The sequence below is a fragment of the Panicum virgatum genome, chromosome 5K (genome assembly GCF_016808335.1).
Source record: "Panicum virgatum strain AP13 chromosome 5K, P.virgatum_v5, whole genome shotgun sequence".
NCBI classification, from domain to species: domain Eukaryota; kingdom Viridiplantae; phylum Streptophyta; class Magnoliopsida; order Poales; family Poaceae; genus Panicum; species Panicum virgatum.
The window spans coordinates 21,034,541-21,046,003 of record NC_053140.1 but is presented as its reverse complement, the minus strand read 5'-3'; the positions used below and the strand labels follow the sequence as shown (position 1 = coordinate 21,046,003).

At 51.5% G+C, this 11,463-nt stretch overlaps 2 protein-coding genes and 1 non-coding gene across 3 annotated transcripts; 1 reads left to right on the top strand and 2 right to left on the bottom strand.

Annotated features, from left to right (window-relative positions):
- The first annotated feature begins 4,522 nt into the window (after positions 1–4,522).
- LOC120706905 (CASP-like protein 1E1) lies at positions 4,523–7,828 on the top strand. Its single transcript, XM_039991654.1, has 2 exons — positions 4,523–4,998; positions 7,183–7,828. The coding sequence occupies exons 1-2, from the start codon at positions 4,694–4,696 to the stop codon at positions 7,511–7,513; spliced, it is 636 nt and encodes a 211-aa protein (XP_039847588.1). The 5' UTR covers positions 4,523–4,693; the 3' UTR covers positions 7,514–7,828.
- Positions 7,829–7,997: 169 nt separating this feature from the next.
- On the bottom strand, positions 7,998–8,078 carry TRNAL-AAG. Its single transcript has one exon. It is a non-coding gene; the product is annotated as a tRNA-Leu (tRNA).
- A 156-nt stretch (positions 8,079–8,234) lies between these two features.
- LOC120706904 (hydroxyethylthiazole kinase) lies at positions 8,235–10,158 on the bottom strand. The gene is made up of 2 exons (XM_039991653.1): positions 9,603–10,158; positions 8,235–8,886 (listed from the first exon to the last, which is right to left on the bottom strand). The coding sequence occupies exons 1-2, from the start codon at positions 10,047–10,049 to the stop codon at positions 8,494–8,496; spliced, it is 840 nt and encodes a 279-aa protein (XP_039847587.1). The 5' UTR covers positions 10,050–10,158; the 3' UTR covers positions 8,235–8,493.
- Positions 10,159–11,463: the final 1,305 nt, after the last annotated feature.

The window sequence follows — 11,463 nt, the reverse complement described above, 5'->3', positions numbered from 1 at the left end:
GAGGCAAAGGAAAACATTATGAGACTTAGGCGATGCTAGAAGTGAGAGCAGGGAAGTTGGAGAGGAAAGGGAGTCCCTCGACCCCTATTTATAGCTGTGTCAAGCGCCAAGCTTCAAGCCTGTCGAAGGGCGAAGGCTTGGACCGCCCGTGACGGCGCGGCTCCCCACGAGCGAGAGATACCCTCGGCTACAGTGCTGAGACATGGCGAGACAAAGCAAAGCTGAGCCCTTGGAAGCTGAGCGGTGCAGCATCAGTGCTGGCCGACTGCCCCCGAACGGCGCGTTGCAAGGCGACCAGGGAAAGCAGGGCCAAGACCCTGAGCTCAGGACAGCATGGCAAACGCACCAGCTGCAGAGCAGTAGGCGCCATCGTGGCCCTGGCCCGCTCAGCACGCTGACGCGTCTTGTCCCCGGAACGAAACAAAAAGGGGCGCACGCCTCGAAGTACTCACCCCGCAGGCGCACTACCCCGACCGCCGAGTTGTCACATCCGCTGGGCCGGCACCCAGGTGCGACTGGCGGGTGCACAGTACCAACCGATCACGTCAAGGGGGAAAATCGCCGAAATACCCTTTGGCCGAATCCCTTGACTCGACCAAAGCCTCGGGGGCTACTGTCGGGTACCACGATTAGGGACACCCTAATCGAGGTACTAAGATCACCCTAAAAACACGAAACACATATTAGGCAATTGGGCCCACGAAGGCCTACGACCTCCTTCCAACCTGGAGGAAAGAAAAGGACTCAAAGAAGCCCAGCACGCGGCCCATTCGCACCCCCTTGGACTCGCGGGGTGATCTCCGTCTCGCTCGAGGGCTCCCATCGAGGCCCCCGACTGCGCCCCGCGTCTCCGCCTCGCTCGAGGGTAGCGAGCCTGCCCTCGAGTAGGGCAAACCATCTCCGCCTCGCTCGAGTCCACCCCTCGACGAAGAAGACAAACGGCCCTTCCGCTCACCCGCCCGTCGTATGGAGACATTAAATGCCAACCACTCCTCTACAGCACCCGGGACAGGCGGAGTCAGGCCGCCATTCCCCACAGTGGCTGTGACCAGCATCCCGTCCGCCAACTATGGTCACTGCTCCGCTATCCCGGACGCTGTGGCAGCACTGTGGAACCTGCGATGCGGGACGAGACGTGCTCAGCACAGCTCCCGTTACTGTTCTGCCAAATCCGGCTATCCGGACTCCACCTCACCACACGTATGGCCCCGGACCCGCCCCCTGCTCGGGAAGGGGTCCGGCGTCACCACGTGCCCCTCAAGGAGGGACGCTCAGCACTAGTAGCCGGAGGCCCGGACCTCCTTAGTGCGCGCGCTAGCACTCCGCCCAGGGGGTCTGGAACCGCCGCGTGCCCCGCTACTGCTGGTGCACGTATATATGCAAGACCCTAGCCTGTAGGGCCCACAGAACGCTGCCACGCCATATCTGGAGGACTGTACACCCTACAGCGACGACCACGCCGCCTGCTGGGGCTGGCAGGATGCTGGTGCGATCTCCGCAAGACCAAGGACGATACCCAGGATGACTGCCATGCCCGACGCCATGCCCCACAGTGTACTTCCTACAGTGTTTGACCACTGCACCCCCGCGATTTGGGGGAAAACGACGACTTCCACGATCCCCTGCGCATGTACACCACCCCTCCTTGTGACTATAAAAGGAGGAGGCGGGCTCCCTTTTAAGGAGGACGTTCGCAATCATCGTCGGCAACATCACGCGACCAGACGACTCAATAGAACACAACACTCAGCACGACTGAGCACCCGATATTGGCACTCGCCTCAATTGACTTCACCTCTAGTAGAGACCTGGGAGCTTCCCTCCCTCTCTCGCCTCGCCTGTATCCCCTACTACAGGCACCTCCGGTGCAAGATAATACAGTGCCCTCGCACACCCCCTTGCTGGACGTACGGACCCGCGGCCGGAACCAGGATAAATCCGTGCGTTGCTGTGTTGCCTCTTGCATCAACATTTGGGACGAGAAAACACGCAGCGTTACTAGTTGGGATCCGGACCGCCGGGTCAGGACACCGACAGTATTTTTTCGAGGTCTGTATGATTTTCTATGCATTATACAAGATTACTACACAACGAAAACTCAACAAAACACTAGATCGACACCACACTAGCCAGACCAGAGGGCGACAGGTGGGTCCCACTGGCAGTGGCCCTCCCAGCCCGGGTCAAGGCAAGGCCAGGGGCCTTGACCCGCGCGGCCACGGCGTGGGCGCGGCGCGCGCGCACGCGCGCGGCGACGGCGGCGGTGGCGGCGCAGCGGGCGCGAGGGGGCACGGCGAGGCGGTGGCGGAGCGAGGTAGGGGGTGCGCACACGGCATGTCCTAGGGGGCGGCGAGGAGAGGCGACGAGGGGGCGGCGCGACGGGGATGAGCGGCGCCGGGCAGAGGTGCTCCGCCAAAGGCCCTGCGCAGTGAACGAGGAGGCCGGGTGAGGGGCAAAATAGGTCGAGGAGAGGTAGGAGATGCTCCCCACGCGAGGAATCGAGCCACGGCTCACCGGAGAAGGTGAATCGCGGTGGCAACGAAGCTTCTAGCGGTGGCGGCAATGGAGGATTTGGGGAAAGAAGAGGCTAGGGTTTGGGGGGGGGCTCAATCGAGTTCGATGAGGAGCAGGGGAGGTGGAGGACAAGGAGGGGCAGGCCCTGGCGTGCGGAATCGGGGCGAGGTGTGGCGGGGATGGTCATGGCGCCGGTGGGGCCACTGCTCGGCTCGAGCTCGAGGAAGGAGAAGAAGGAGAACATGGCAGAGGGGATAAGGCTGGCGGCAAGGTCGTGGATAGGGACGTGCACAGCGCGGGGAACGAGGATGGCCGACGCGTGGCACGAGGTTGGGCGATGGCGAGGCCGACACGTGGCACGCCGCGATGCGTGCGCCGGCGCTCAGCGCGCTCAGCGTTTTGGGGCCGTGACAAACCTGCTACATTTTCCTAAAAAAACTCAGTAGTTAATTGAACCAAAAAAATAGATAAATAACTTTAGTTTCATCGATTTGCACCGCGAATAGCTCGGGAGGTTATTATTGTACAAAATAATACTAGAGATCAAAGTTATTAACGTCCACGATGTGTCTCATTAATGCGGCTATATCTTTAGTGGTATGGTATTCCCTACATTGACCATGTCCACTAGGTTCTCCATTGCCACCCTAGCTGATGGCGCCCTCGATCGCTACCTTGCAGCCCATCCACCCACCGGCTCCACTACTTATTGGTCCATTGCTTCTATGCTTAGGCCAGTTTTAATGGGAGTTTCATGAAGAGTTTTATGGTATTAAATACGACCACTTTTGCTGACATAGCAAGGAGAGAGAAGAATGGAGTTTCATAGGATGTGAGGAGAATTTTATCACCATGAAACTCATCTGGCACGGTTACCTAGTTCTCAGTCTAGGTAACTGTGCCCATGAAACTCCCACTGCGACTGGGCTTAGATACATGTGTAATTATTAGCCCTGAATCCCCTTAATCTCTAACTCTAAAACAGTCAAAGCCTTGACAGCAAAGAAGTTGGTAACACGGTAACACACAAATGGCAGGTAACACTAACTATGTTCTCCCTCCTTGACCTCTAACCTCTTGTAGTCTTGTCGGAGTTGGAGAAGAAGCACTAAAGCTAATTAAAGTAATAAGAGAATAAGCATGGATCAGACAAAAAAAAAGTTGTGTTAGAGTCTCGAAATACCCTTGAGTTCACGGTATGATTCACACTTTTTAATTAATTATTTGAGAATTTCGAGATTACAATCGAGCCAAGGTTGTCCCAACGGCACTAGCAGATTCGCCAGCTTCCATGAATCTTAAATATAATAATAAATAAAGTCTTGGATATTCTGACTTGCACAGTGGAAATGTGGAGGAGAGCGAAGACACAAAGTTTATTGGAAAATGTTTGAGATTATCGACGGTTGGCTTGCTACCTAGTGGTTTTTTTCATTCTCTCTCTCTTCCACGTCAGAATAAATCTGACCCAAGCTGATGATTTCGAGTTTTCGACGGTTGTTGGATGCGGCTTAAAAGAAACCTATACATCCATGATCCATTACTGCTACAATGATGGTTCATTACGATTGTCTTCTCTTCTTTTTTGGGGGGAGGGGGATGTTGCTTTGTTGGCAACACTAGAATGGTGACACGTGGTTAAGGTTGTTACAATAGGATTTCTGAAACAGAATCGATGGCACCAGAAGAAGGTTGAGGTTCAAAAGTGGTTGACTATGAATACTAGATCTAGACCGGAGCGTCAAAAGTTTGGACAATATTAGATGTGAAAATAAACTTTTGTAAGTGGTATATCCCGTAACAAAGGCATCCTGTGGATATATATGATACATTGGATTTGTATCCAAGGGTGAGAAACAGTCGATGCCGCCGTATGGAGTTAGAAGTGAAGAAGAAGGAACCAATCCATCAAGCATCCCATTCTCTGAAACCCGTTATGGTAGGCGGAAGCGAGCGGTAACCGTGTCCATCGTGCTCCCTTTCCACCATAAATACCCCACGTACGGTGCGACCAACCGTACCCAACATCACTCTTCTACCTCGCCTTCCTCAACTGCTAGTGCTCTAGTACAACCCGCCCACACTCCGCGGCCCCGGCCGCGCGCTCGCGCACACGCGCCTCGCCCCGCTCGCCTACCCAGGAGCGAGGGGCCGAGGAGAACCGCACCGCCGGCCGGCCATGGAGACGTCGCGCGTGAAGCCCGGGTTCAACGGCGTGGGCGCGGGCCTCGACGGCAGCAGCCGGCGGGGCGGCGGCTACATGGGCGGCGTGGGCGGCCCGGCGGCCGGCGGCGGCAGGGCGGCGGCGCCGGTGGACGCATGCGGCGTGGCGCTGCGCGTGTTCGTGCTGGCGGCGACGCTGGTGGCCGCGGTGGTGATGGTCGTGGACCGGCAGACGAGGACCATCGAGATCACGCTCACCGACACGCTGCCGCCGCTGCAGGTGCCCGTCACCGCCAAGTGGTCCTACTCCTCCGCCTTCGTGTAAGTCTCGCCGCTCTCGGGCTCTCTCGGCTCTCCCTCCCTATCTTATCTCCACCGCTCTGCTTGCTCATCGTCTTCTTGTGGCCATGCCCGCGCCGCTATCTTGCTGGCTTTGTGGGGATGACGCCCTTAATTTCATACACTGCAGCTCCTCGATCTTCTTCGCCGAAGAATCGATCTTCTTCATTCTTTATTTCTTTTTTTTATTCTTTTTTCTGGTTTGCTTTATATAGAGAGGGTCGATTACCTTCGTGACTCGTGATCGATTATATGCAACCCCAGGCTAGGTAGCTAGTGACACTGACACACACTGCTCATTATATGGCTAGGACAAATTATGAAAAATAAAATTAATTAAGGATGCGTGGTGCGTTTGAGAAATCGAATGCGTAGTTGGTTAAGTACGCACTTGCAAGTCTTGTCAAGATTATTACTACTCCTGTTCTGCAACTGCAACGCAGAATTATTTCTGGTGCATGCGCATGCACTGCACTTCCCCAATTCGGAACCAAATAGCTTGCTTGGCCGCCCCGCATATCCACATGTCACATGCTGACCACACTACTGCTGTCTGGTCTCCACGCTTGCTGCTGCTGCATTACTTATTAAATATATATATATATATATATGTCCTTCAACTCCTATATATAACGAGAGAGAGAGAGAGATAGTGATCTAACAAATGACTAGCACATGCAGTACCTTCCAGATAAGAGCCAGTTCGTATAGGCGCGGCACAACGTACGGCCGTAAGGGCTCGAGGACTTCCACCGCTGGTCATGGCGTTCCGTACGTGTCCTCCCCTGTTTGTAGTATGCACGCGTGCGTGCGTGCGTGCATACTACCTTCCGAAGATATAGAGAGAGAGAAACAAACAAAAATGCTTTCTCGCGAGGGCCGGGGACGACAGCGATGATGAAGCGTGAATGCGTGTTCTAATTCCCATCCTCCCTCCCACCGCCAGCACCAACGTACGTGCAAACAAGCAGGGCTCGAGGATATGATCTTGCTTATCTAACAGCCTACCCCTAATCAATCAATTAGATCATCCAGTCTTTATTAGATGGCATGGATAAAATGGCCATACTCCCCACCTACAATGCATGGAGTATGGGGCGAGGGGCGAGCTGTGTCCAAGAAGAAAAGTCGACTGTCTAGCAAATACATGATGACCTGGCCCGTACCATTATGGCCCCCGCCCCCTATACTGGTGCGTGGTGATGGGTCGATCGAGGTCTCGCTCTCAACCCCCGGCCCCCCCGGCCATCATCTGATGCGTAGGAATGAACAAGGGCCCCACGTACGTGGTGATCATCCGTCTTGAAAGACCCAATTCCTGATGAGCTCCTTGCGACCACCGGTTCGGCCTTTGCAAAAAGGCTATCGATACGGATCGGATGGAGATTTCAGGCCGGCTTGGGGATCGGATCGAAGCTGCTGGGGGCCGGGGTCGATCGATCTGCTTTATTTCCAGATCGATCAACGTCGCCCTCAATTATTCGCCGGCGCGGCGTGTCCGATACATATAATTCCGTGGCCATGACAGCGAGCTAGCTAGCTGCATCCAATGAGCCGCGGAGGCCGATGCATCCCGCTCCGGCCCGCTAGCTGTATGTTGATGGACGTCGTCGTCCAGATCCAATGCCTCTGCTGGATTCTTTTTCTTTTTTGTTTCGTTTTCCATTAATTAGACAGCAGAGGTTAGATAGATAGATGTTACTACTAGTGTCTCCTCTCTTTCTGTCGTCTCGCCTGTCCATTGTTCGATCCATTGCTAGCTAGCTGTTGATGCGAAAACTCGTGTCTCGATCAACCGTGCAGTTGCGTGCTCGTCAGGTACGCACCACATCTGGAAAACACGGCATGTCTGGAGCTCGGAGCTCCGATCTACAAGTAATTAATAAGTTCACCGCATATATGTAGCCGCAGCTAAAGCTAGCCTGATAAATGCGATTCAGATGATCAGATCGATCCAGATAGATAATTAATTACGTACTCCACTACAACTCCAATAATGCATTGCACATCCGGAACAGCCAGACCACAAACTCATTTTCCAGCGACCACCTGGGTAGTGTGTGCTTGACAGTGCCCCGGCCGGATTCGATTTCGTCTCCACGCGACTGACGGTGACGGCGACAGCCAATATAATTAATAACGCGGCGGCATACGGTGCTGGTGCAGGTACTTCGTGGTGGCGAACGCGATGGTGTGCGTGTTCTCGGCGGCGGCGCTGGCGGCGTGCCGGCGGCGCGGCGCGGTGGTGCCCGTGATGGTGGGGGACCTGCTGGCGCTGGCGCTGCTCTTCTCCGCCGTGGGGGCCGCCGCCGAGTTCGGCATCCTCGGGGAGCGCGGCAACTCGCACGTGCGCTGGGCCAGGGTCTGCAACGTCTACGGCGCCTTCTGCGAGCGCGCCATGGCCGCCGTCATCGTCTCCCTGCTCGCCGCCTTCGCCAACCTCGTCATGCTCATGCTCGCCATCCTCGCCATCCACAAGAACTCCTCCTACTACTAGTACTACGTAGTAGGAGAAAAAGAATCATACCATATATTCATATGTGCGTTGACGTAGTAGAGCTCGGTGCGTGCGTGGAGCTGGTGATGATCGACACATCACACAAGGATGATCAGAGATATAGCTGCTGAAAGACTATACAGTAGTTCTTATTAATTAATTGGGTGCCAATTATGTTGGAGACGGTAATTATATTAGATTATTGGACACAAATTATCAGTGTTCGGAACTTTCGATGCTAGTCATCGATCAGTACGAATAACTACTAGACTGCAAGATGGTATGCGAAATGCCCTCTCGTTTCGTTTTATGCCACTGGCAAAGCTTTGATTGCTTGTGAATTTGAAGGAATTTTAAGATAGCCTGCATTCGACCCAGCCCACATTCCTATCCTAGCTGCCTGGGCTGGGGCTGCGCTTGCGTTTCTGATGATTTTTCCTGTCTAGAAGAAAGACACATCCTCTCAAAAAAATATATATATATGTGTTGAGAGTGGGATTTGAACCCACGCCCTTTCGGACCAGAACCTTAATCTGGCGCCTTAGACCAACTCGGCCATCTCAACGTTTTTGGTAGGAATCCGTCAATGGGGTTACTTAAGTCATCTCATCCACTTGTCGTCCCTTTGTGCCACCAGGCAACAGCGACAACCAGAACACTTGTTTTTGCTGATCAGCAACAAGCTTCCTCATGCCAGAATTTACAACCAAACAGAGTGATATAATTGGATGATCAAAAACAAACTTCCTCATTTTGTTGTATTCTAATAAAACCGTGCAGCTGAAATACAGTCTGCCAACTATGAATTTTGTACAGTCCCGAGGGTTACAAGAGTGTCGATATGCTTTACAAGGACAAGCGACAACCAATCGACTCATTTGCTAGCTACCATGATTATAAAGACAGAGAAAGCAAAATCAGCTTGTGATTATTCCAAACTCTGTTTACCTGAAAACTGAAAGCCCTGGCAGGCACGCATATCATGGTCGTAGAGCAATCGTGACTCGAGATGTTACCATTTCCTCATCCAGGCAGTACAGAGCATCAATGAGGTGCATCCTGAGAGAGGCAGGGCCCTTAGATGACTCCATCCCGATCTCTCCCGCCAGGCCAAAGACGGCAAGAGCACATGCTGCTGCGACAAGGGCATCTGAAGGTTCGATGGCAACAAAAGCCGCAATAAGGGCGGTCACAGCGCACCCTGTCGCTGTGATCTTTTGCATCATGGGCACACCGTTGCTTGCGCCGACAACCTGCTCCCCATTGGTGATGAAATCAACAGCTCCGGATACCGCAACGACAGAGCCGCTGGACAGTGCTAACGATTTTGCAGCTTCAAGGGCGTCCACAGACTCATGTGAACTGTCGGCACCCTGCAATTTGATCAGAAATTGATTCCAACGGCAACAAGATGGAAAACTATAGCCAGGATAGGTAATGGTATGTGTGTTGCTAATCTACACGAGACAAAAGAAAGGGTCTACATATTCCTGCGAACCAGAAAAGGGTCTAAACTAGATTGATCAAGCTAGGATATAAGAATGATACTGAAATTTGTCATAACATTCGGCAGAGCACAAGTACACATGTTTAGCATAGGCCCTTCAGATAGCAATCACATTCACATATGAAAAGTTGTGAAAAGCAGCAAATAAACAACAACCTGGATCAGGTCAGTTCATGGAACAGTAGGAGAGGAGAAAAGGTTAATACAGGGTTCTATATTTTGGGAATGTGATGAGTAAGCAAAATTTATCCTTTTCCAATCCATTTCAGCTAAGTACAGTCTACTGGCTATCCTAAGACAGTGCCATTCACAATCAAGCAAGCGATTCATCCATCTAATTTAGCTAGGATTTTTCTTCCTCCATGCTTGGATTGGATATAGGAGATTATAAGCACATGGATCAAATAAATCAGAGTGCAAAGGAGCGAAGCAACAAAGTTTTATGCCGGGTTTTTGACTTTGAAAATGTGGCAATATTTGTTTCAGTTAATTTAAGCCCCATCTTTCTCTTATCCTTATGGGGTTGGACACTGAACTGAAGAAAGAACAGAGGAATGGTGTACCTTAAAGTAGCGAAGGTACCTTAAAGTTGGACGCGGCGGGTACCGAGCGGTCGGCGAGCGCGAGGATCTCGGAGGCGTTACCCCTGACGACGGCGGGGCGGAGCGCAAGCAGCTCAAGGCAGGCCTCCATTCGGAACCCGGAAGCGGCGGCGGCCACGGGGTCGAGCACCCATGGCCGGCCGGCCGAGGCCGCGGCGCGCATAGAGGGGAGCCAGTCCTCGGAGAGCGTGCCAACGTTGACGTACACGGCGTCGCAGCGCGGGGTGAAGTCGGGCACCTCGCGGAGGGAGTGGACCATGGCCGGGGACGCCCCCGCCGCGAGGAGCGCGTTGGCGGCGATGTCCATGGAGACCAGGTTGGTGACGCACTGCACCAGCGGCGCCCGCGCGCGGACGGCCGAGAGGAGCGACCACGCTCGGCGGCCCCACCACGCCGGGTCCCTCTGCTCCTTCGCGCCGGCGTCCATGGCGCTGCGGCGCTTGCGGCAGGGGAGGGGAAGCCAGTTCACTTTTTCGCTTTCGCTTTCGCTTTCGCTTTCGGGGATCGGGAAGACCGGAAGACGGGATGGACACGCACGGGCCACGCGGCGGGACTCGGACATACATGGATGAGCTGTATTTTAGAATTTTGCCACTTTCACATATTAGGTCCTGTTTAGTTCCTTTTACATGTAAACGCAAAAAAAATTTACAAAGAAATCTTGCCAATTTGAAGTACTAAATGAAGTCTATTTACAAATTTTTTTGCACAGATGGGTTGTAAATCGCGAGACAAATCTAATGATACTAATTAATCCATAATTAAGCAATGATTAGCGGATGGTTACTGTAGCATCACTGTTGCAGATCATGATTCATTAGATTCGTCTCGTGATTTACAGCCCATCCATGCAAAAAGTTTTGTAAATAGACTTCATTTAGTACTTCAAATTAGCAAGATTCCTTTATAAAATTTTGCATTTTTGCGTTTACGGGGTGGGAACTAAACAGGGCCTTACTCTTTAGGCCGGTCTGAGTGGGAGTGTCATCGACACAGTTACCTAGATTGGAATTTTAAGAACTGTGCCAATAGAGTGTTATGGTGACGATACTCCTCTCACATTTCATGAGACTCCTCTCTTCTCTCTCCTCATACTATTGGTATATGTTAGCAAATTTAATATTGATGACACTTTTACAATACTCCCACTGAGATTGGCCTTATTTGACTTGATTATGGTTATGGACTGACTTTGAAGAATGTTTTTCCCTTCTTCTAGCAAAATGCAACGTAGCCTACAATGAAAGCACTTATGCTCACAAAAATTTGTACCTTTTGATGATATGTTTCCAAACTGTAATTTTGAATTAGAGATTTTCCATGAGTTATATGTTTATTAGAACAATAGTACGGAAATCATGATGTTATGATATGATTCCTCAAAATAGCACTAAAAACATACTGTCTTATATGATAAATCTAAATGCATATAAATCTGCAAACATTGTATTTGGTTATTAGCATGATTTAGCTTCTGAATTCATCATAGTTTTCACCCTATACGCCCCTTATGTGAGGTGGATTTAACATGTTTGCTGCTGGATTCAAAGTTGAATATTGAAAAGTGTAATTTGGTTTATGAGCTCAAATTGAGCAACTATGTATACTAATACAATGATCAAATTGTAATTGGAGAATTAGAAAATAAATAAAAACATTTATAGTCTCATATTAGTACCTCACATATAAAAAATAGCCCATAAATTTAGAACACATACAACTAAAATTCAGCCTATCATGTATATGTCCATAGAATAGATGAGTAACCAATTACTTTCCATGTCTTAACTCTCTGTGCATTCTTTTATGCTTTCGTGCAAGCTAATAAGAGTTTTCTCCGT